Source organism: Procambarus clarkii, chromosome 14 (assembly GCF_040958095.1).
Source record: "Procambarus clarkii isolate CNS0578487 chromosome 14, FALCON_Pclarkii_2.0, whole genome shotgun sequence".
Lineage (NCBI taxonomy): Eukaryota > Metazoa > Arthropoda > Malacostraca > Decapoda > Cambaridae > Procambarus > Procambarus clarkii.
The window spans coordinates 3663986-3689888 of NC_091163.1; the positions used below are offsets into that span (position 1 = coordinate 3663986).

Consider the following 25903-nt stretch of genomic DNA (forward strand, 5'->3'; position numbering starts at 1 on the left):
AGAGTAAGGGGGGACATGATCACAACCTACAAAATCCTCAGGGGAATCGACCGGGTAAACAAGGATGAACTTTTCAACACTGGTGGGACGCGAACAAGGGGACACAGGTGGAAGCTGAGTACCCAAATGAGCCACAGAGACGTTAGAAAGAACTTTTTCAGTGTCAGAGTAGTTAGCAAATGGAATGCATTAGGAAGTGATGTGGTGGAGGCTGACTCCATTCACAGTTTCAAATGTAGATATGATAGAGCCCAATAGGCTCAGGAATCTGTACACCAGTTGATTGACGGTTGAGAGGCGGGACCAAAGAGCCAGAGCTCAACCCCCGCAAGCACAATTAGGTGAGTACAATTAGGTGAGTACACACACACACACACACACACACACACACACCCACACACACACACACACACACACACACACACACCCACACACACACACACACACACACACACACACACACACACACACACACACACACACCCCCCCCCCCACACACACACACACACACCCACACACACACACACACACACACACACACACACACACACACACACACACACACACACACACACACACACACCCACACACACACACACACACACACACACACACACACACACACACACACACCCACACACCCACACACACACACACACCCACACACACACCCACACACACACACACACACACACACACACCCACACACCCACACACACACACACACACACACACACACACACACACACACCCACACACCCACACACACACACACACACACACACACACACACACACACACACACACACACACACACACACCCACACACCCACACACCCACACACACACACACACCCACACACACACACACACACACACACACACACACCCACACACACACACCCACCCACACACCCACACACACACACACACCCACACACACACACACACACACACACACACACACACACACACACACACACACACACTCACACACACACTCACACACACTCACACACACACACACACACACACGGAAGAGTGCCACAAAAAAACATTTTGCTATATTCGTCAATAATTCAACATTAAAGTTGGAGAGAGGGGCCGCCTCCTGACTCAGCCCCCTGACCCTAATTGGGCTGCCAATTTGGGTTGCTTGCTTGCGCCATGTTGTTCAGACACCCCCCCCCTCCCTCTCTAGCGGAGGACGAAACTGCGTAACAGTTGAACTGTTCTAGAGAGTTCATTCCCAAGTTGAATGGCCATTAGGCAGTTGGCTCGTTATTAACTACGGGAGGGTAGTTAATAAATGAACGAGGTTCTGCGTGGTTACGAAATGGCCAACGAGGTGTAATATTAGATGGAAGGTGATTTGTTTTATATATATATAACAAGGAAGGAAGCAGCTTCTCCCTCTCTCTTCTCCCTTTCCCTTCTCACTCTTCTTTCTCTGTCTCTGTCTCTCTCTCAAACCCAACCCCCCCCCCCTCCCCCGGGGCACCACACACGCCAGCAGGATATGAATTCAAATAATATTTCCGACAAACCCCTTCCACTCCCCCATCCCTTCCCCCTTCCCTTCTGACACCTGTTTCCCCAAGGAGAAGAAAAGAAAATTGGCCACCGTAATTCCTTCCTTTCACTCTCTAAATCCCACAATGAGACACCAATTGCCTGGGGAGACTCCGGCATTTAAAACCTCTCCGCCAAGAGATCCTTCAAAAAGGAGATGGGATCCAATGCCTTTTACCTCTCGATCCACTTTATGTAATCAGTTTTGAGAAGGAGACAACCCTCCTTCGGGAGTCTCCGAAGACGAGCCTGTGAGGCTGAGTAAACAAAAGAAATTAAATTATCAAGGTAGGATGGTAACAAAAATAAAAGGGCAAAGACAGGCGATGCCCTCAGGTCGTCCCGTCGGACTTGGGGACATCAGCGGCTAACTCGATTGACGGCCGTCAAGTGTGTGCGTGTGTTTACCTAACCAGAAACATGTACGAACCTCAAAGCACCCCACCCCTAACCTGTCAGGGCCAAATGCATCGAAAGCATCAGTATTTCTATTGCTTTAAGTTGTATTAATTACGTCACACGCTCTTAACGGATTGGACGATTTCGTGGGGAAAAAAATAATGAAAGGTGAATTTAGATCGGATAGCGAGACGTATATGCGTCGTTCCCTGTCATGCGTCGCGACGTACGACGATCCGTGGTGCGTCGGTCGTGTGGCTTAAGACGACGTCGTGGTGTTGGACCTGATCATTGAGCAACATAGTGCGATGAGGTCCGAGATGAATTAGGGTTAATACTATGTTGTTGAAGCTCCTTCGTGTGTGCGTGTGCGTGCGTGTGTGTGAATGCATATGTGTGTGTGTACTCACATAGTTCTGCTTACGGGGGTTGAGCTCTGGCTCTTTGGTCCCGCCTCTCAACTGTCAATCAACTGGTGTACAGGTTCCTGAGCCTACTGGGCTCTATCATATCTACATTAGAAACTGTGTATGGAGTCAGCCTCCACCACATCACTGCCTAATGCATTTCCATTTACTAACTACTCTGACACTGAAAAAGTACTTTCTAATACTTATGTGGCTCATTTGGGTACTCAGTTTCCACCTGTGTCCCCTTGTTCGTGTACTTTTACTAATTCCATGCTAGAGCCTTGAGACGAAGTTGGTCTGTTCTAAATGTTCTCCTGGCCAGCTTCGGATCACTTTCTCTAGCAACTTGTGTAGGAGATACTTGTTAGTGAAGCGGGTCTGTAGTTGAACAGTTTCTGTCTTTCTCGTGAACAAATCCACAAGGGCCGTGACGAGGATTCGAACCAGCGTCCGAGAGCATCCCAGACGCTGCCTTAATCGACTGAGCTACGACATTTGTTCATTTAATGCATCACGCAATTGTGATTTCTGTGTGTTCTGTCTTTCTCCCTTTATTGTAGAGTGGAGCCACATTAGCCATTTTCCAACTGACAGGAAGTTCTCCCGTTTCTAGCGAGGACTTAAATATTACGGCAAGTGGGTTGCACAGTGCTTCAGCTGCCTCTTTTAGTACCCAGGGAGATATTCTGTCTGGTCCCACGGCTTTTGTCACGTCCAGTTCCTGTAGTTGTTTCTTTACTACTTGTGATGTGTCATTGTTAGTTCAGTGACGCTTTCCTGTGGAATTGCCCATTACGATTGGGCTCTAAACTCTAGTGGCGTCTCAGGTTCCAGCTTGAATACTTCTTGAAAGCCTTTGTTAAGTTCCTCAGAAACCTCCTTATCATTTCCCTGTGTCCTCCCTCACTCTTGTCAAGTCTCATAACCTGATCATTCACAGTCATCTTCCTCCGTATATGACTGTGGAAACAGTTTTGGCTGCGACAAAGCCAGGAATGTAATGTCATTCACGTACTGCTTCTCTGCCACTCTCCTGGTTTCTGTGTATACCCATTTCTGGTCTCCTTGTATGCAGTGTCGACTTTCTTTCTGTGTCCTCTCTATTTCTTCCATGCTCTTTCGCTTCTTATCTTTGTCTTTCGCTTTCTTCTCCTGCTCCTTCTCTTTCTCCACACTTGACGATCCTGTCTGCCATGTTTAGGGCGTTATTGCCTATGAGCCCCAGCAGGAGGACGAGGACGAGGACCAGGAGGACCGAGGACGAGGTGGACGAGGAGGACGAGGACGAGGAAGACTCAGATTTTTATGAGTGCTTGACGGAGTCGTCTTGAGGGAGAGCGAGGGGGGGGGGGGCAGGGAGGTAAAGCAGATTGAAAGAAGAGTAGGTAAGAGCAGGAGGAAGTAGAGAAGTGGGTAATAGAGAGAGGAGAGGAGAGGAGAGGACGAGGCAGGAAAGCAAGGGAACAAGTCATAACAAGAAAGAATTGAAGGTTGGTGGGAAATTATAGTTGCAATAAAGAAGAGATAGAGAGAGTAGAGGAAGACTGAAAGGAGAGGAAAGGAGGAAGGAAGAAGTAGTGAGGAAGAAGAAGAAGAAAGGGGGGGGGGGGTAGGGATGTCTCATTTATCATTCAATTACAAACTCGAGGCTTCTCAGGAGTTTACGACCCATCGTATAATTGCCGTTTTAACTGTGCTAGCCTGATGCTTTGGGTTGAACTGGGGGGGGGGGGGAGAAGGGAGAGGGGAGGGAAGGGGTGAGGAAAGGGGGGATGAGAGGTTAGGTGGCCAGGGGGTGGGGGGGGGAGGGGGTCAGGCAGATGCGCACTCCTGCAGTCTGAAAATAATCAACTCTTTGATTGGGTCGCGGAAAATAACATAGTGGTTAAACAGTGATCAAATCCAGGTGTTTGAGTTTGGAAATTAATACATACATACGAGGACATACACGCCATACTTAGACACGATAATATTGGGTACAATACACAATACACAGATGACATACACGGCATACATAGACACTATAAAAGCACCTAAATTATTGAGACTGTTTCACAGCTCTCAAAATCTTCTTCTCTGGATAGGAGAGACGATAGAGCGGTATCAAATAATACTCCTCCGTCCTCCTAAGGTCTCCCAACGTCAAGAAATTGGCGTACTAAAGTGCCCTTATCCTAACCTACTACCAGAGGACCCAAAACAGAAAACGGGACAGTACGTCAATTTCGCCAGCCGCTTTCATTTTCTAGTACGACGATTTTTGGCCTTAGGTAACGCATACGATCGAAAAGCGACGTTTTATTAGAAAGACGGATTGAATAATATATAAATCGAAGATACTGGAGGGCCAGGTTCCAAATTTACACAGTAGAATAACAACATACTGGAGCGAAAGGTACGGAAGGAAATGCAGAATAGAACCAGTGAAGAGTAGAGGTGCCATAGGCACAATCAGAGAACACTGAACATCAGAGGTCCACGGCTGTTCAACACCCTCCCAGCAAGCATTAGAAATATTGCCGGAACAAAGGTGGATGTCTTCAAGAGGCACTTAGACAAGTTCTTGCAAGAAGTGCCGGACCAACCAGGCTGTAGTGAATATGTGGGGCAGCGGGCCGCTCCAAGCAACAAACAGTCTGTTGGACCAAGTTATCACAAGTCAAGCCTGGCCTCAGACCGGGCTTGGGGAGTAGAAGAACTCCCCAGAACCCCATACAGATAAGATCCAAGGGTTTCGTAAATTTGGTAAATTTCTCTAAATTTTTGAAAAATCTAATAAAATCTAGTAAAAAAGTTATAGTAACGAGCCGTCTCTCTCTCTCTCTCTCTCTCTCTCTCTCTCTCTCTCTCTCTCTCTCTCTCTCTCTCTCTCTCTCTCTCTCTCTCTCTCTCTCTCTCTCTCTCTCTTCTCTCTCTCTCTCTCTCTCTCTCTCTCTCTCTCTCTCTCTCTCTCTCTCTCTCTCTCTCTCTCTCTCTCTCTCTCTCTCTCTCTCTCTATCTATCTCATATATATATATATATATATATATATATATATATATATATATATATATATATATATATATATATATATAAAATCAGAGCGTTTTAAGGAGTGAAATTAACGTGGGTTGCATCAATTAACTTCCTCTCGTGGTTCCCGTGGAAACTACTCCTAATTGCCCTAGCAAACAATGATGCCTCACCTGGCACACCCGACTCTATCTTGTCTGGGTGTGTAGATGTTGTGGGAATGTTGTCAGGATGTGTAGATGTTGTGGGAATGTTGTCTGGATGTGTAGATCTTGTGGGAATGTTGTCTGGATGTGTAGATGTTGTGGGAATGTTGTCTGGGTGTGTAGATGTTGTGGGAATGTTGTCTGGATGTGTAGATGTTGTGGGAATGTTGTCTGGATGTGTAGATGTTGTGGGAATGTTGTCTGGATGTGTAGATGTTGTGGGAATGTTGTCTGGATGTGTAAATGTTGTGGGAATGTTGTCTGGATGTGTAGATGTTGTGGGAATGTTGTCTGGATGTGTAGATGTTGTGGGAATGTTGTCTGGATGTGTAAATGTTGTGGGAATGTTGTCTGGATGTGTAAATGTTGTGGGAATGTTGTCTGGATGTGTAGATGTTGTGGGAATGTTGTCTGGATGTGTAGATGTTGTGGGAATGTTGTCTGGATGTGTAGATGTTATGAGAATGTTGTGTGGATGTGTAGTTCGAGCTTGGGGGAACAGAAGAACTCCTAGAACTTCATCCAGGTACAATCTCACGGGCCATCGTGAAAGGATTAGGTCTAATATTACTGCTTTGCAACTGGCCATCATCCGCATACTCTTGCCACCCATGCAAAGGGGTCAGATTGATATAGCAGCCTCCAGGTACACTAGCACTTCTGGTCCGGTTAATAGCATCACGGCATGATTGACATTCAAAAGCAGAACGTCAGTGATCCGGTTAATAGGTTTGCGGAATAATGTCATATGAAGGTTAATCGAATTTCGCGGGGAATATCGCCCGAACAGCTCCTCCGCTGATTGGCTGCCGCCGCGCGGCCCACGACAACAGCTGATTAATGTAAACACGGCCATCAGCTGTTTTAGGTAAATAATAGTAACATATTACGCGGGAACATCAGCTGTTTGAGGTAAATAATAGTAACATATTACGCGGGAACATCAGCTGTTTCAGGTAAATAATAGTAACATATTACGCGGGAACATCAGCTGATTATGTAAACAAAGGGGATCGATTGAAGGATATAAACAATAAACAAGAAATACTTACAAGTTCTTGGGTGTAAATATCAGCTGATGGATGTCAAGTATAAACATCTTATAAGATGTTTATACTAGCAGATGTTTTTATATTTTACTAAATATAAACACTCACAGGTGTAAAACAAAAAAAAAAACATAGAGGAAACGCATCTCATTTGCATACCAAACATCAACAATTTATTATTTTATGATTAAAATCAATGTTGACACAATGACCGGCCAGACTGTTGTTGTTGTTGGAATAATGAGCGAGCTTTAATAATTTCGCTTTTTCTGATTACTCATTAATGAGGTACGAGCCACCGTCGTTACCAAACTTATTATGAAGTTGTGTGTTTTTGTTTGTTTGTCTTTTTTGCAGGTATAGCATATGCCCTTCTTGCCTGCTGAATCGTTCGCCGCCTAATTAGAACGATATGTTAATTATTTCGGTCGTTATGTTAATGATTCAATTATTATGTTAATTATTCAGACAGTTGCCATGTTGTTATTCAATTTTACAGTTTTTTTGTTTGTTTGGTCAGGAAACATGATTAATGGGTTTATTAGCTTGTGTTACTTTGTACAGATATTGATGTCATTGTTTTATATATATATATATATATATATATATATATATATATATATATATATATATATATATATATATATATATATATATATATATATATATGTAGATAAGTTATCCTCCTGTATACTCCGTTTATATGTGTGTGTCCACTTGCGAAACCTGTACATCTTTGGGCTTGATTTACACGTATTAAACCGTTTACAACCTTGGAATCACTACGAGGTTGTAACAACAATAACCTGGAGTTATGTACGACCTCGTACACCCCTATCCAAGCTCTTAAACTGTTAAACAAATAGACTAATCCGCCATGACAGAGGAGAAAGATGTAAAGGTTTCGTTATGGTGGACTCTCCCAGTGTTATTAAGAACTAGCTCTGGGCCATAGTTAGGACTCAAGAAAAATCAAGAAATAATCAGGAACATTTCAGATCCTCTTACGGGTTATTCATGCCCGTGCCACCTTTTTTTTTGGGGGGGGGGCTTAATCTTCATCAATCATCAATCAATCAACAGCTAACAGCTCGATTTTGCATGCAGAGATAGTAAATTACATATATACATATTCTCTCTCTCTCTCTCTCTCTCTCTCTCTCTCTCTCTCTCTCTCTCTCTCTCTCTCTCTCTCTCTCTCTCTCTCTCTCTCTCTCTCTCACTCTCTCTCACTCTATCTTTCTCTCTCTTCCTCGCTCTCTCTCTCTCTCTCTCTCTCTCTCTCTCTCTCTCTCTCTCTCTCTCTCTCTCTCTCTCTCTCTCTCTCTCTCTCTCTTGCCATTCAGTCAGCCAATTACCTAGGCAGTTAGCATGCCAGCCATTTATCAATGATGCTAACCAATTTACAAGCCAGCCAGCATTGCAATCAATCGAGTCAACCAACACACTGCACACCCTGCTATCAAACAGTCAACCAACCAACCACAACCTCAAGAAGCCAAGCAACTAGTCTACCATGTAGATAGCCAACCAAACCACTCGGACTAACCAAACAAAGTTAGGTAGACACTTAATTACTCAACCAGCTAGTTAGGGGGGTCACTCGCTGAGTTATTATTCACCCCCTTTCTTCTCCTTTCCTCTCTCCTCTCTTTTCCCTCTCTCTCTCTTTTCCCTCTCTCTCTCTCTCTCTCTCTCTCTCTCTCTCTCTCTCTCTCTCTCTCTCTCTCTCTCTCTCTCTCTCTCTCTCTCTCTCTCTCTCTCTCTCTTCACTTCTCCTTCGTTATCCCTGTTTAGCTTAAGGCTTGAAAGTTTGAAAGTTACTGAAAGCCAGAAAATTGTCGTGCTAGAAAATGGAAGCGGCTGGCGAAAGTGACCTACTGTCCCGTTTTCTGTTTTGGGTCCTCTGGTAGGTTAGGATAAGGGCACTTAAGTACGAGTGTTTCATGACATTTGGGAAATCTTAGAAGGACGGAGTTCAGAACCTCTCACATTCTCCAGCATTAATTAGTCTAAGGTTATATCAATATATTAAAAACATTAAATGATCAGAAAATCTTTAGGCTCAGAATTAATGGAGACCAGATTTTAAGAGTTTTTAAATCCTCTACAGTAATGATCATGTTATTAATTTAGAACGTAGAGTAATTCAACATTCAGGCCTAAAGGCTTATAAAAAAAATAGAGCACGTGGTAGTTTGCCTCCAATGGTCACTGTAGGCGGTCTGTTAATTGGTAATTATCTCCAGACCGTCTTCCCCTAATTTAATCATCTTGGAATACATAAATTGATGGGGTTATCTTGAGGTTATCTTGAGATGATTTCGGGGCTTTTTTTAGTGTCCCCGCGGCCCGGTCCTAGACCAGGCCTCCACCCCCAGGAAGCAGCCCGTGACAGCTGACTAACTCCCAGGTACCTATTTTACTGCTAGGTAAACAGGCTGTCACCGGGGTGGTGACAGCCTGTTTTCCAGCGGTGAGGGTGAGCGTTGTTCTGTTTAAGGCTATTTACTATTATTCCTTTACATACTTTTCTGTATTAATTTATAGAGGGAGGGAGTTTTGCTGCTCTCCTTAGCGCCTTATTTTGCACTGCTTGCAGTTATTGTATGTTAGTTTCCTTTAAGGTGTGTAGTGGTACTGGGGGATACTCTAGATGCGGCCCAACTAGAGCTAGATACAGTGCGACTGGGGAATTGATACTAAAAGAGCCTCTATTGCAAGGTCACACGCCATTACGAATCAGGCAATACGTAATTATAAGGTAATATTAACAGTTAAGGTGGATAAGGAGAAGGAAATGTTTACAGAAGTTGAACGTTGCACTTATTATGGTCGAGGGGGGGGATCTACCTCTGGTCGAGGGGGGGGGGATCTACCTCTGGTCGAGGGGGGGGGGGATCTACCTCTGGTCGAGGGGGGGGGGGATCTACCTCTGGTCGAGGGGGGGGGGATCTACCTCTGGTCGAAGGGGGGGGATCTACCTCTGGTCGAGGGGGGGGGGATCTACCTCTGGTCGAGGGGGGGGATCTACCTCTGGTCGTTGGGAGGGATCTACCTCTGGTCGAGGGGGGAGGGATCTACCTCTGGTCGAGGGGCTACCTACCTTGAGGTGTGGTCGGAGGGGGAGGGATCTACCTCTGGTCGAGGGGGGGGGATCTACCTCTGGTCGAGGGGGAGGAATCTACCTCTGGTCGAGGGGGGGTAGATCTACCTCTGGTCGAGGGGGGAGGGATCTACCTCTGGTCGAGGGGGGGGATCTACCTCTGGTCGAGGGGGGGGGGATCTACCTCTGGTCGAGGGGGGGGATCTACCTCTGGTCGAGGGGGGATCTACCTCGGGTCGAGGGGGGGATCTACCTCTGGTCGAGGGGGAGAGATCTACCTCTGGTCGAGGGGAGGGATCTACCTCTGGTCGAAGGGGGAGGGATCTACCTCTGGTCGAGGGGGGGATCTACCTCTGGTCGAGGGGGGGGATCTACCTCTGGTCGAGGGGGGGGTTCTACCTCTGGTCGAGGGGGGGATCTACCTCTGGTCGAGGGGGGGGGTTCTACCTCTGGTCGAGGGGGGGGATCTACCTCTGGTCGAGGGGCGGGATCTACCTCTGGTCGAGGGGGGGATCTACCTCTGGTCGAGGGGGGTAGATCTACCTCTGGTCGAGGGGGGTAGATCTACCTCTGGTCGAGGGGGGGGGATCTACCTCTGGTCGAGGGGGGTAGATCTACCTCTGGTCGAGAAGGGGGGATGTACCTCTGGTCGAGGGGGGGGTAGATCTACCTCTGGTCGAGGGGGGGGTAGATCTACCTCTGGTCGAGGGGGGAGGGATCTACCTCTGGTCGAGGGGGGGATCTACCTCTGGTCGAGGGGGGGATCTACCTCTGGTCGAGGGGGGGAGGGATCTACCTCTGGTCGAGGGGGGGGGGGGTTCTACTTCTGGTCGAGGGGGGGGTTCTACCTCTGGTCGAGGGGGGGGGGGTTCTACCTCTGGTCGAGGGGGGGGGTTCTACCTCTGGTCGAGGGGGGGGATCTACCTCTGGTCGTGGGGCGGGATCTACCTCTGGTCGAGAGAGGGTTAGATCTACCTCTGGTCGAGGGGGGTAGATCTACCTCTGGTCGAGGGGGGTAGATCTACCTCTGGTCGAGGGGGGTAGATCTACCTCTGGTCGAGGGGGGAGGGATCTACCTCTGGTCGAGGGGGGTAGATCTACCTCAGGTCGAGGGGGGTAGATCTACCTCTGGTCGAGGGGGGTTAGATCTACCTCTGGTCGAGGGGGGGTAGATCTACCTCTAGTCGAGGGGGGTAGATCTACCTCTGGTCGAGGGGGGTAGATCTACCTCTGGTCGAGGGGGGGTAGCTCTACCTCTGGTCGAGGGGGTAGATCTACCTCTAGTCGAGGGGGGTAGATCTACCTCTAGTCGAGGGGGGTAGATCTACCTCTGGTCGAGGGGGGGGGTAGATCTACCTCTGGTCGAGGGGGGGTAGATCTACATCTGGTCGAGGGGGGTAGATCTACCACTGGTCGAGGGGGGGATCTACCTCTGGTCGAGGGGGGTAGATCTACCTCTGGTCGAGAAGGGGGGATGTACCTCTGGTCGAGGGGGGGGTAGATCTACCTCTGGTCGAGGGGGGGGTAGATCTACCTCTGGTCGAGGGGGAGGGATCTACCTCTGGTCGAGGGGGGGATCTACCTCTGGTCGAGGGGGGATCTACCTCTGGTCGAGGGGGGGAGGGATCTACCTCTGGTCGAGGGGGGGGTTCTACCTCTGGTCGAGGGGGGGGGGTTCTACCTCTGGTCGAGGGGGGGGGGGTTCTACCTCTGGTCGAGGGGGGGGGGTTCTACCTCTGGTCGAGGGGGGGGATCTACCTCTGGTCGTGGGGCGGGATCTACCTCTGGTCGAGGGAGGGTTAGATCTACCTCTGGTCGAGGGGGGTAGATCTACCTCTGGTCGAGGGGGGTAGATCTACCTCTGGTCGAGGGGGGTAGATCTACCTCTGGTCTAGGGGGGAGGGATCTACCTCTGGTCGAGGGGGGTAGATCTACCTCAGGTCGAGGGGGGTAGATCTACCTCTGGTCGAGGGGGGGTTAGATCTACCTCTGGTCGAGGGGGGGTAGATCTACCTCTAGTCGAGGGGGGTAGATCTACCTCTGGTCGAGGGGGGTAGATCTACCTCTGGTCGAGGGGGGGTAGCTCTACCTCTGGTCGAGGGGGTAGATCTACCTCTAGTCGAGGGGGGTAGATCTACCTCTAGTCGAGGGGGGTAGATCTACCTCTGGTCGAGGGGGGGGTAGATCTACCTCTGGTCGAGGGGGGGTAGATCTGCATCTGGTCGAGGGGGGTAGATCTACCACTGGTCGAGGGGGGTAGATCTACCTCAGGTCGAGGGGGGTAGATCTACCACTGGTCGGGGGGTGGGGAGGACGGGGGTGGGGGTCTACCACTGGTGAAGGGGGGGGGTAGAGTGTCTCAGTAATTAGGTGTCGTTTGCATAAACAAACACCCAGTCCTGCCCTGTTTGTTTTGTTTGGAATGAATTATGATTTTCTAGGGTTGGAGGGTAGGGTTGGAGGGTAGGGTTGGAGGGTAGGGTTGGAGGGTAGGGTTGGAGGGTAGGGTTGGAGGGAAGGGGAGAAGGGTAGGGGAGAAGGGTAGAGGAGAAGGGTAGGGTTGGAGGGAAGGGGAGAAGGGTAGGGGAGAAGGGTAGAGGAGAAGGGTAGGGGAGAAGGGTAGAGGAGAAGGGTAGGGTTGGAGGGTAGGGTTGGAGGGTAGGGTTGGAGGGTAGGGGAGAAGGGTAGGGGAGAAGGGTAGAGGAGAAGGGTAGGGGAGAAGGGTAGGGGAGAAGGGTAGGGGAGAAGGGTAGAGGAGAAGGGTAGGGGAGAAGGGTAGGGGAGAAAGGTAGGGGAGAAGGGTAGGGGAGAAGGGTAGGGGAGAAAGGTAGGGGAGAAGGGTAGGGGAGAAGGGTAGGGGAGAAGGGTAGGGGAGAAAGGTAGGGGAGAAGGGTAGAGGAGAAGGGTAGGGTTGGAGGGAAGGGGAGAAGGGTAGGGGAGAAGGGTAGAGGAGAAGGGTAGGGGAGAAGGGTAGGGGAGAAGGGTAGGGGAGAAGGGTAGGGGAGAAGGGTAGGGTTGGAGGGTAGGGGAGAAGGGTAGGGGAGAAGGGTAGGGGAGAAGGGTAGGGGAGAAGAGTAGGGGAGAAAGGTAGGGGAGAAGGGTAGGGGAGAAGGGTAGGGGAGAAGGGTAGGGGAGAAGGGTAGGGTTGGAGGGTAGGGGAGAAGGGTAGGGGAGAAGGGTAGGGGAGAAGGGTAGGGTTGGAGGGTAGGGGAGAAGGGTAGGGGAGAAGGGTAGGGGAGAAGGGTAGGGGAGAAGGGTAGGGGAGAAGGGTAGGGGAGAAGGGTTAGGGGAGAAGGGTTAGGGGAGAAGGGTAGGGGAGAAGGGTTAGGGGAGAAGGGTAGGGGAGAAGGGTAGGGGAGAAGGGTTAGGGGAGAAGGGTTAGGGGAGAAGGGTAGGGGAGAAGGGTTAGGGGAGAAGGGTAGGGGAGAAGGGTAGGGGAGAAGGGTAGGGGAGAAGGGTAGGGTTGGAGGGTAGGGGAGAAGGGTAGGGGAGAAGGGTAGGGGAGAAGGGGTAGGGGAGAAGGGTAGGGGAGAAGGTTAGGGGAGAAGGGTAGGGGAGGAGGGTAAGGGAGAAGGGTAGGGGAGAAGGGTAGGGGAGAAGGGTAGGGGAGGAGGGTAAGGGAGGAGGGTAAGGGAGAAGGGTAAGGGTAGGAGGGTAAGGGTAGGAGGGTAAGGGAGAAGGGTAAGGGTGGTGGGAAGAAATATTTACCCACAACTCAAATGGAAAAGTACGGATCCATTTCTCCTCTCGTAGTACCAGGCAGAATATTCGGAAAAAAAAAATTATTGATCAGAGACTTGTGAAGTACATGGAAGAGGAACAAAATAACACCAGACAACATGGGTTTACGAGACCCAGAGAGAGAGAGAGAGAGAGAGAGAGAGAGAGAGAGAGAGAGAGAGAGAGAGAGAGAGAGATGAACTACTAACACACATTGTGTCAGCAAGGCGGACAGTCCGCCTGCTCTCATAACACTATATCTCCCATTTCCAAATTTCTACTTTCATTTCTGCCTTTTCATTCTCTTTACTAAAAAAAAAAACTGATCTACGAGCATATAGTCAATTCAGCGACTAAAAAAAAATGTAAAATATAGTTCTCAGAGATGAATGGAAAGCGTTTGACAAAGTCTGGCACACAGGCCTAAAATATAGGCCTCTGTACGGCCTATATTTATGCTAGGGCTTCCACATAGAAAATAGAGACAGTTTCGGTTTGTGTTTCCAGGGAATCCTCTCCAGGGCGCAAAGCCTGGGTAGGACAATATGGAGTAGAAGCTGTTACCCATGCAGCAGGTCCCTCTCCCTCTCCTCTCCACGTTGCTGAAATGTTCCATTGGAGAGGCTGGAACCAATACGCTTGGTTCCAGCGCCGTCGCAGGAGCTGCCAGAACGAGGTTGAAGACAACAACGAACTGTCTTAGATCAATAGAACTGGCATCAAAATTCACGTACAAGACGTGAATTAAGAAAACAAAAACTGTTTTAGGAAAAATTACTACAAAAATTCTCCTCCCAATTAAAACTTTCAGAATGCTTAATTGTTTCATTAATAAATAACATAAAAAAATTGAATTTTTACTTAAAAATAAGAAAAAGAATTGGCAAGCTGTACTTTTCTCTCAAGCTTTTGTAAATTTTCACGGGGGTGGAGGGAAGGGTTCTAGAGCAGTGGTAGATGATAAAGGTTGATGGGAATGGTAGAATGGTAGCAGTAAATAGGTACCTGGGGGTTAGTCAGCTGTCACGGGCTGCTTCCTGGGGATAGAGGCCTGGTCGAGGACCGGGCCGCAGGGACACTAAAGCCCCGAAATCATCTCAAGATAACCTCAAGACAGATGTTTCCTTATTGTGACGAGTGTCTTCAACAGCTCTCAGATATTATCTCCCTTCTAGAGGTTATCTTAAGATGATTTCGGGACTTAGCGTCCCCGCGGCCCGGTCCTCGACCAGACCTCCTTTTTGTTACAACCCCCCCCAGGAAGCAGCCTGTAGCAGTTGTTTAACTCCCAGGTACCTATTTACTGCTAGGTGAACAGGGGGCATCAGGGTGAAAGAAACTGCCCATTTGTTTCCGCCTCCACCGGGGATCGAACCCAGAACCTCAGGACTACGAATCCGAAGCGCTGTCCACTCAGCTTTCAGGCCCCTAACACTGATAGCAGTACCAGCAGTAGCAGCATCAACAGTAGCAGTAGCAGCAGTAATTTTCAAAGTTGTAAACGAATTCTCCACTCATGATATTAGAAAGGCAAGTACAGTAATGCTTCATATGAACTATGGCGTGAGAAACCTACAAGTCTGCTTACAAGAGTCAGATGGCGTCTTATTCTGTACCCTCCCGTGTAAACAAACAAAAGGAGGAGGGGGAGGGAGGGAGGGTGACAAGAAGGGATGGAGTTACTAGGAAAGGAGAAACAGGGCTGGTGGAAGGGGAAGGTTGGTGGGGAATTGTGTTGTGTTTAGAATTGTTTCAGATATTGTCCTGCTTGACAAGACACCAAAGTGGCAACACGTTGGCTAATCCGATGTTAAATTTGCCACTTTGGCTAATCAGATGTCAAATCCTTGTCCTATTTTAACCTGGATTATTATAATTTAAACAACTTGAAATGTTATTTGTGTTTCAGAATACCGTGACTGTAGACTATAGTCCGTGGTGTATATACCTGACTCTTTAAGGAATTGAGTGTGCATAGCGAGTGATTAGAACCAGAGAGAGGGGGGACAAAGAGAAGTGAAGAAGAGGGAAGCAAGGTGGACGAATAGAGGACGTAGGTATAATGACATGAGCTGGTAAGGAGAAGTGTGTGAGGCACAATGTTGACGATTGTGCTGGTGATCGTGGCACTCTGGGTCACTGCGGCCTGGTTGGTGCACACAAACTTGAAGCACAAGGCAATTAGCCCCAGCAAGAGTGCCACCCCAACGGCTTTAGGCCCGCCAGTCACTAACACAACCACCGTTTCCACTGGTCACACCTCTGGTAGTGCCACGGAAGGCTCCACTGATTATGCCGCCGCTGGGACAATACCGAGCAGTGCCAATTCCTCTATTACGACCAGTGCCACCCTCTCCATCACTGCCACTGCAGGCGTCTCCTTACCTCAGAGCGGTGCCAACTTTCCCACCGAGTTAGAAAAGGATGTCAGCGAGGAGGACTTCGAGTTGACGCGTCGTCAAAGGCTCCTCAGGAAGCGAAGGAGACTGATCTCGCGACTGTACGACCCGAGCCAGGACGCCGAGGAGGTCCTGAGGTTGTACTTCACCGGCAGTGGAACGATCAGCAACGCGTCCTCTCGCTCGGCTTCTCGGGACAGAGATTCTAGCACCTACAGACTCTTGGGCCCCGCCTCCCCTTTGACCTCCAGGGGAAGAGAATCCAGCACCAGCAGGCTCATGGTCTCCACTTTCCCATCTGTCTCTAGAGACAGAGAATCCAGCGCCAGTAGGTATATTGGCCTGGCCAATCGTCGGGAGAATGCAGTGGTTCGCTCTCGTATGGATTCACCAACGCTACGACGTCGCAGCGAACCCGTTCCCTCAACGTCGTCGGGAGTGCCGTCGGCGCGTGCAGAGGCGGCTCTTGGGCGGATATCACTTGCCGAAGACGTGCCTCGGGTGACGGTGTTGGTGCCACCGTCCGACACCAGCAGTCTGGGGTCAAGCGACGACTCTGGCATCGGCGTGGAGGTCTCGGACGCTGCTCCAGGACTCCGTGAGGTTGGCTCAACCTTCTTGTTACCTTGCTCGTGTCACTTGTTGTGTTGTTCTGCTGTTATTTTTGTGTGTGCTAATAAAAGGCTAGTAATTTGTGCTAACCAGATAAATAATCAATTTTGTTTTTGCTGAGGTCAAAAATTGCCTCCAACAAGCATGCTGGAAATGCTTTACTAACAAGATGAATGGCAAAATTTATCTCGTGTTAAAAATGGCTGCTTCTAACAACTTCTAACACTAATTAGGATTGTTATTTATAGAGTAAATATAAAAAGACATCCATGATTTGCTTTTCTCTCTTCTAGCAAAAAAGTACAAAAAAAAATCATGTAATACTAAAAAAAACAAAAAATAGCATACTTGTCGCTAACGCAAGAGAGCTGACTAATCCAGGGTGCACTAACGCAAAAGTTACAAATACATTTCCTCCTGTGCCAAAAGGCTACTGAAAAAGTGTCATGAAATTCAAGGTTTAAAAGTTAAAGGATTCTCGACTTATTCTCCCACTTAAACAAACGTGGCTAACCATGCGGACACCTCCAGGAGATATTTTCCATGGGTGGATATCTCCCCATGGAGAATGGCGAAAGCCAATGCCTTCATATATCAAGAAGGCATCGTGTCCTTCGAGAAGGCGTCCATCGGATGGGCACACTGTTGCATCACCTCCTTCCAGGAAACGACCACTGGCCTGCCTGTTGCATTGTGAAATTCCATGGAGGTATCAACTGGAAGATCTAATATATGCCTTGCACACACACCTAAGAGGTGTCTTTAAGAGGGCCTTGTGTCTCGCCTCCTTGGAGATTTCCCAGACGTCTTATAGAGCGCATTCCGAGTCGAGTTCTCTCAGAGTGCATCCTTCAGAGAGAGAGAGAGAGACTGCCGAATTGAATCCTTTCATGTGTCCTCGGAGATGGCGGTCTGAAGAGTTAATAATTTCCAGGAAGCATCCTAAGTTAAGGTCTTCCAGGAGGCTCTTCAGGAGGCTTGACATTGAAGGAGACTTCCTTCACGGGGATACACAGTTGAGGCTTTCCATAGTCAAAAGAGAGAGTCCATGCAGTGCATTTGACTGCATAGTCAATTTCTTATTGAAAGCGTCTTCCTAAGGCGTGTCAGAAAGGCCTACTCTACTGAGTAGGCCTTTCTTGCTTCTCAGGATTTCTTGACAGGTGTTTCTTGGAGTCTTGCTTCTCAGGGTTTTGACAGGTGTTCTTCGGAGGGCCGTGTGAGAATTCTTCCTTGGTTATCCCAGACCGGCTCTTGGTTATCCCAGACCAGCTCTTGGTTATCCTAGACCGGTGCTTGGTTATCCTAGACTGGCGCTTGGCCATCCGCATGCAAAAAAGCCCAATTGGAGTTAATAACGTACTGGAGTTGTTGTCAAGAGGTATTACTTGCACGGACGCGCAAGCGCAGTAACTTGCTCTGCTAACTATAATGCCTTTTGGAACGAGCGAGAAATGTTGATTGACAAAGACCATTTTTAGTTTTTTTTTGTTTTTTCCCTGGAAACATTAAATATTCCAGCACGCTTTCACGATTTGACAAGAGTCTAATAAATACGCTTTCACCGTCCCACAAGCGTACAAGCAGTGAGTTTTCTGACAACACTCCGATACCGCTACTCAGTACCCCGAGTAAAGCTTACGGTTTTAATTCGATTCAACCATCGTTTTTACATTGGTATGCATATAGTGCAGAGCGTCTCTCTGTCTGTCTATCTGTCTCTCTCTCTCTCTCTCTCTCTCTCTCTCTCTCTCTCTCTCTCTCTCTCTCTCTCTCTCTCTCTCTCTCTCTCTCTCTCTCTCTCTCTCTCTCTCTCTCCTCTCCCCGTGCCTTAACTTTATGAGTCTCCGTCATTGGGAACAAGTTAGGTGCCGCCTACTGACTCGACCAGACTCAAACAATTTGAGACAATAATGAGTTAAGGAAGACTTTAATAAGTTGCCAAGAGCGAGAAACACTTTGGATCACCGTTCCAAAGGCGTTCGATTCTATTAATGTTATCCACACAGAAATCTGAATAGCGTGATACATCAAATGAACAAATCCACAAGGGCTGTGATGAGGGTTCGAACCTGCGTCGGGGATGATTCCAGACGCTGCCTTAGTCGACTGTGCCGCGACATGGTTCAAAGAATTGCAACCGGGAGTGCTACTGACCTGACACGGATCCTGCATGCAGCCTCTCCGAGACACAAACCGGGGTTTTACACAATTCTCCCTCCCCCCTTCCCCCATGCACCCGGGCTCTGTCAATAAGCTGTTCTACCTCTTCACCCTTACTTCAGTTCACTTACAGTAGCACTTCCGGTTGTGATTCTTTTGACCATGTTGTGGGTTAGTCGACTAAGGCGCGTCTGGGATCATCCCGGACGTAGGTTCGAACCCTAATCACGGCCCTTGTGGATTTGGTCATTAAAATGTCATGTTTGTGTTAAGATTTTGGAATATATATATACACGAATGTTTCTAGCTCTGTATTTATGTATATGCTTAGTCAGTGTTTTTTTATTGTGAAATTGCATGTTTGTTTCTTATATATATATATATATATATATATATATATATATATATATATATATATATATATATATATATATATATATATAATATGTATATATTACATTTTTCTGAATTCATTTAAATATAATTCTGAATGGAAATTGGAGCTATTTTGTATTTGTTTTACTTGTTTTTATATGGCTGCACTTTTGTTAACTTTTATTTTTATGTTTTTATTTGTTCATTTTTGTTCTTTGTGGTTTTAAGTGGTTTAGTTTATTATTATTTGTTTCGATTGTTTTTGTTTCAGCCGACAATATTCGGGACGGTAGCCGACGACCAGACGCCCAGGGACAACACCACTAAAAGGGTGAGTGTTCCAGCTGTCATTACCCTCCCTAACCCGTCCAACACCCGTCCAACACCTGTCCAACACCCGTCCAACACCCGTCCAACACCCGTCCAACACCCGTCCAACACCCGTCCAACACCCGTCCAACACCTACCTTGAGGCTACCTTGAGGTGCTTCCGGGGCTTAGTGTCCCCGCGGCCCGGTCGTCGACCAGGCCTCCTGGTTGCTGGACTGATCAACCAGGCTGTTAGACGCGGCTGCTCGCAGCCTGACGTATGAGTCACAGCCTGGTTGATCAGGTATCCTTTGGAGGTGCTTATCCAGTTCTCTCTTGAACACTGTGAGGGGTTTGCCAGTTATGCCCCTTATGTGTAGTGGAAGCGTGTTGAACAGTCTCGGGCCTCTGATGTTGATAGAGTTCTCTCTCAGAGTACCTGTTGCACCTCTGCTTTTCAACGGGGGTATTCTGCACATCCTGCCATGTCTTCTGGTCTCATGTGGTGTTATTTCTGTGTGCAGGTTTGGGACCAGCCCCTCAATTATTTTCCACGTGTAAATTATTATGTATCTCTCCCGCCTGCGCTCAAGGGAGTACAGTACTGTACAGTACAGTACACCTGTCCAACACCCGTCCATACCTCTATGTATAGCGTCGGTTTTAAGAATCAGAGGTGCTAGACCTAGCTATGTATCTGGCTGTTTCTATTCTATCTGTCTCTCTCTGTCTCTCTCTCTCTCTCTCTCTCTCTCTCTCTCTCTCTCTCTCTCTCTCTCTCTCTCTCTCTCTCTCTCTCTCTCTCCACGAGCAAGGACTTCATCAAGTCCACTTACGAAAGCTGTACATCTTTCCTTAATCATGGCGGCTTTGTTTACCTTTTATTAAACAGTTTATGAACTCGGAAGCAGCGCGAGGTTGTTAATGACAACAAGCAATTAACAATTAAGAGGCGGGACCCAAGAGCCAAAGCTCAACCCCCGGGAGTACAGCTAAGTGAGTACAAGTTTGCCAAGTGAACCGGAGCTGTGTGCCATTCACACTCCCCCTCTCCTTCTCTAAGAGGCGGGGTTCAGGAGCCTGAGCCCCAAACTTTCGGTGTGGGCGGCGGCATTGATGAATAATACGGCGAGATCGTAAGTGCCACTTAGCGGGGAAGAGCGAGGTACCTTCGTATAAGAGCAAGGAAGAGCAAGGTGAAGAAAATGCAGAATAGAACCAGTGAAGAGCAGAGGTGCCATAGGCACAATCAGAGAACACTGTATAAACATCAGAGGTTCACGGTTGTTCAACGTCCTCCCAGCGAGTATAAGAAATATTGCCGGAACCACCGTGGACATCTTCAAGAGGAAACTAGATAGTTTCCTTCAAGGAGTGCCGGACCAACCTGGCTGTGGTGGGTATGTGGGCCTGCGGGCCGCTCCAAGCAACAGCCTGGTGGACCAAACTCTCACAAGTCAAGCCTGGCCTCGGGCCGGGCTTGGGGAGTAGAAGAACTCCCAGAACCCCATCAACCAGGTATCAACTAGATTTATTCCTCAAAGGAGTGCCGGACCAACCGGGCTGTGGTGGGTATGTGGGCCTGCGGGCCGCTCACAGCAACAGCCTGGTGGACCAAACTCTCACAAGTCAAGCCTGGCCCCGGGCCGGGCTTGGGGAGTAGAAGAACTCCCAGAACCCCATCAACCAGGTATCAACTAGATTTATTCCTCCAAGGAGTGCCGGACCAACCGGGCTGTGGTGGGTATGTGGGCCTGCGGGCCGCTCACAGCAACAGCCTGGTGGACCAAACTCTCACAAGTCAAGCCTGGCCCCGGGCCGGGCTTGGGGAGTAGAAGAACTCCCAGAACCCCATCAACCAGGTATCAACTAGATTTATTCCTCCAAGGAGTGCCGGACCAACCGGGCTGTGGTGGGTATGTGGGCCTGCGGGCCGCTCACAGCAACAGCCTGGTGGACCAAACTCTCACAAGTCAAGCCTGGCCTCGGGCCGGGCTTGGGGAGTAGACCAACTCCCAGAAGAAGCAAAATGAGAAATAAACTCACTAAAATAACAGTGACCAATAAGACGAAAATTACAGAAAACGGACACAAAGGTATAGTAGATACAAGGATATCTTTACACGTTGTTGCAAAAACAACAAGAACAGTTCAAGGATGTTTATTGAGACAAGAAAAAAAATACGTCTCAAAGGGATAGAATAGCTTAGGCTATTTCTACCCCCCCCCCAAAAAAAAACAAGAACAGTAGTTATTGTTGCGGCATTTTAGGGTCCACGAGGGTCCCCCCTAAAATACCTCGACGTGGCCCTCAGAGGGGGTACTACGCTAATCCTTGCGGCTTCAACACCGTCGCCTCTTGGCGGGAAACGGACGCGCCTTGCTGAAGACAAACACACTACTTGCCGGGTGTTCGGGAAGCCCCCGGTTATCCCTCCCCCTGGGGGATTACTGGGGGGCTTCCCGGTACTCACCTTTTCCTCAGGGGGAAAAGTTCTCTGGGTAGTCAAGGGCGCAGGAGACTCGCGATAATCCCTCCTAAATTGGGCTAAAACGTCATCCTCCGGCAGACCAAAGGCTAAATTGGGCTGAACCTGCGGCAGAGCAGAAGCCGGAGGCCCTACCACGCCCTGAGGGCCACACCAGGAGCCCCACCACGCCCTGAGGGCCACACCAGGAGCCCCACCACGCCCTGAGGGCCACACCAGGAGCCCCACCACGCCCTGAGGGCCACACCAGGAGCCCCGCCACGCCCTCAAAGCCACACCAGGAGCCCCACCACGACCTCAAAGCCACACCAGGAGCCCCACCACGCCCTGAGAGCCACACCAGGAGCCCCACCACGCCCTGAGGGCCACACCAGGAGCCCCGCCACGCCCTCAGGGCCACACCAGGAGCCCCACCACGCCCTGAGGGCCACACCAGGAGCCCCACCACGCCCTGAGGGCCACACCAGGAGCCCCGCCACGCCCTGAGGGCCACACCAGGAGCCCCGCCACGCCCTCAAAGCCACACCCGGAGGCTCTACCACGCCCTGAGGGCCACACCAGGAGCCCCACCACGCCCTGAGGGCCACACCAGGAGCTCCACCACGCCCTGAGGGCCACACCAGGAGCCCCACCACGCCCTGAGGGCCACACCAGGAGCCCCGCCACGCCCTCAGGGCCACACCAGGAGCCCCACCACGCCCTGAGGGCCACACCAGGAGCCCCGCCACGCCCTCAAAGCCACACCAGGAGCCCCACCACGCCCTGAGGGCCACACCAGGAGCCCCACCACGCCCTGAGGGCCACACCAGGAGCCCCACCGCGCCCTGAGGGCCACACCAGGAGCCCCACCATGTCCTGAGGGCCACACCAGGAGCCCCACCACGCCCTGAGGGCCACACCAGGAGCCCCACCACGCCTTGAGGGCCACACCAGGAGCCCCACCACGCCCTGAGGGCCACACCAGGAGCCCCACCACGCCCTGAGGACCACACCAAGAGCACCAGAAAACCCTTTCTCGGAAAACTGTTTCAATTTCCCTCCGTGGCCCCCATAGGCGACAAGTACACCAGGGCCACTTGTCCCCCTGAGGCCATGTGTCCCCAGAGGCCACGTGTCCCCTGAGGCCACGTGTCCCCTGAGGCCACGTGTCCCCTGGCGCCACGTGTCCCCTGAGGCCACGTGTCCCCTGAGGCCACGTGGCCCCTGAGGCCACGTGTCCCCTGAGGCCACGTGTCCCCTGAGGCCACGTGTCCCCTGGCGCCACGTGTCCCCTGAGGCCACGTGTCCCCTGAGGCCACGTGTCCCCTGAGGCCACGTGGCCCCTGAGGCCACGTGTCCCCTGGCGCCACGTGTCCCCTGAGACCACGTGGCCCCTGAGGCCACGTGGCCCCTGAGGCCATGTGTCCCCTGGCGCCACGTGTCCCCTGAGGCCACGTGTCCCCTGAGGCCACGTGGCCCCTGAGGCCACGTGGCCCCTGACGCCACGTGTCCCCTGAGGCCACGTGGTCCCTGACGCCACGTGTCCCCTGAGGCCACGTGGCCCCTGACGCCACGTGTCAATCCCAGTCGTTGAACAGGAGAGGCTGACAGCAGTAGCGATGCCCAATTAAGAAAAATCAACGCTACACGTGTTCCAATCGTCTCCAGACGTGATGAATCTCTCCTCATCACATCTTGATGATGCTCAGAGATGTGTGGGTGAAAGTGGTATCATCAAAAGAAATAATGACATCAGAAACGATGCAAAGAAACCCCCCCCCCTCCAAAAAAGGGGAAATCTGGGGAAATTTTCAATTATTTCAATGTTTTTAGGAGAAACAAGAAGGTCCAACAGGGAAGTCAGTTGGAGGTTTACTTAATTTTATACTTAGAGGAGGTACCCGGCGGTGCCCGGGTGCACATGTCCGTTTCTCTCTCCCCCCCCCCCTCCCTCCCTCCCTCCTCTCTCTCTCTCTCTCTCTCTCTCTCTCTCTCTCTCTCTCTCTCTCTCTCTCTCTCTCTCTCTCTCTCTCTCTCTCTCTCTCTCTCTCTCTCTCTCTCTCACTCTCTCTCTCTCTCTCTCCTTTTAGACAAAACATTACATGCTTGAATAGAGTTGAATCATAGTTAAATCAACAATATCAATGTTGATTTCAGCCGAGAATTCGGATGGAAAACACTCTACGGAAATTAACACCCACATTTCAGCCGTCATTGGGGTCGTTGGTTATTGCCAAAACAGCCAATCCTAGTTCTAGACGGGTGGTTCAATCGACCACAATCACCCTATAACTCTCAATACAATCACGCTTCACCATGGAAGGTTGTGTGAGACTAGCCATAACTGTCTGGCCTACAACCTTGAGCAGAGTGACAGATATTCTCTCGTATAGATATATAGACAGATACTTAGAGGAGATGTATATATTTTGTATAGATAAAGATATATATATATATATTCTCTTGTACAGATATAGATATATATATATGTTCTCTTATATAGATATAGACAGATATTCTCTTGTATAGATATAGAGAATTATCAAGGGTAAACACTGCAAGCTATTACGACTATATGGCTTATATTGTCTAGATCCTCTAGGGGGCTAGAGGGCTCGTATAGTCTAGACACTCTAGGGGGGCTAGAGGGTTCATATAGTCTAGACACTCTAGGGGGGGCTAGAGGGCTCATATAGTCTCGACACTCTAGGGGGGCTAGAGGGCTCGTATAGTCTCGACACTCTAGGGGGCTAGAGGGTTCATATAGTCTCGACACTCTAGGGGGGCTAGAGGGCTCGTATAGTCTCGACACTCTAGGGGGGCTAGAGGGCTCGTATAGTCTCGACACTCTAGGGGGCTAGAGGGTTCATATAGTCTCGACACTCTAGGGGGGCTAGAGGGCTCGTATAGTCTCGACACTCTAGGGGGCTAGAGGGCTCATATAGTCTAGACACTCTAGGGGGCTAGAGGGTTCATATAGTCTCGACACTCTAGGGGGGCTAGAGGGCTCGTATATAAAATCATATAAACCGCAGCTGAATTCTCTGGAATTTCATGTTTACGTTTTGTACGAGAGTAAATGTCAGTTTCCTTGAGTCCCCCCCTTTTTTGTGTAGTTTTCTTTGATAACTACAACAGTTTTCTATGAACAAAATTTAGTTTTCTAAATTTAAATTTAAAAAACTAAATTTCAGTTTAAAATACTAGATTTCAATTTAAAAAACTAAATTTAAATTTAAAAAAACTAAATTTAAAAATTGAGTGTAGTTTTCTTTGTAAACTAAAAACAAAATGAAAAATCAACAAAATTTTACAAACTAAAATCAAATTTGAAAGTCATTTTAGTTGTATTCGTAATGTTCCTGTCGCGTTCTCTCAGTTCTCATCTCTCTCTCACTCTCTCTCTCTCTCTCTCACGGTCTCACTTCATGCAGGTCGGCGTTCAATCCCCGACCGTCCACCAAGTGGTTGGGCACCATTCCTTTCCCTGCCCCGTCCCGTCCCAAATCCTTATCCTGACCCCCTTCCCAGTGCTATATAGTCGTAATGGCTTGGCGTTTCCCCTTTCATAGTTCTCTCTTTCTCTCTCCCAGGAGCTCAGAGAGAGAGAGAGAGAGAGAGAGAGAGAGAGAGAGAGAGAGAGAGTGAGAGAGTGAGAGAGAGAGAGAGAGAGAGAGAGAGAGAGAGAGAGAGAGTGTGAGAGAGAGAGAGAGAGAGAGAGAGAGAGAGAGAGAGAGAGAGAGAGAGAGAGAGAGAGAGAGTGAGAGAGTGAGAGAGAGAGAGAGAGAGAGAGAGAGAGAGAGAGAGAGAGAGAGAGAGAGAGAGAGAGAGAGAGTGAGAGAGAGAGAGAGAGAGAGAGAGAGAGTGAGAGAGAGAGAGAGAGAGAGAGAGAGAGAGAGAGAGAGAGAGAGAGAGAGAGAGAGTGAGAGAGAGAGAGAGAGAGAGAGAGAGAGAGAGAGAGAGAGAGAGAGAGAGAGACAGAGAGACAGAGAGAGAGAGAGAGAGAGAGAGAGACAGAGAGAGAGAGAGAGAGAGAGAGAGAGAGAGAGAGAGAGAGAGAGAGAGAGAGAGAGAGAGAGAGAGAGAGAGAGAGAGAGAGAGAG

At 49.4% G+C, this 25903-nt stretch overlaps 2 protein-coding genes across 2 annotated transcripts in view; both read left to right on the plus strand.

Moving 5' to 3' along the window:
• The window catches only part of LOC123770141 (ras-GEF domain-containing family member 1B), a gene marked incomplete in the record, with an annotated part of 403082 nt that overhangs the window by 209345 nt on the left and 167834 nt on the right, over positions 1-25903 (plus strand).
• Positions 14763-19889, plus strand: LOC138364573 (mucin-21-like). Its single transcript, XM_069324251.1, has 2 exons — positions 14763-16476; positions 19295-19889. The coding sequence occupies exons 1-2, from the start codon at positions 15574-15576 to the stop codon at positions 19493-19495; spliced, it is 1104 nt and encodes a 367-aa protein (XP_069180352.1). The 5' UTR covers positions 14763-15573; the 3' UTR covers positions 19496-19889.

Coding starts and splice junctions, on each gene's coding strand:
- LOC138364573 (XM_069324251.1), top strand. CDS start 15,574: ATGTTGACGATTGTGCTGGTGATCGTGGCACTCTGGGTCACTGCGGCC. Junction 16,477..19,294: donor CTGCTCCAGGACTCCGTGAG/GTTGGCTCAACC, acceptor TTTTTGTTTCAG/CCGACAATATTCGGGACGGT.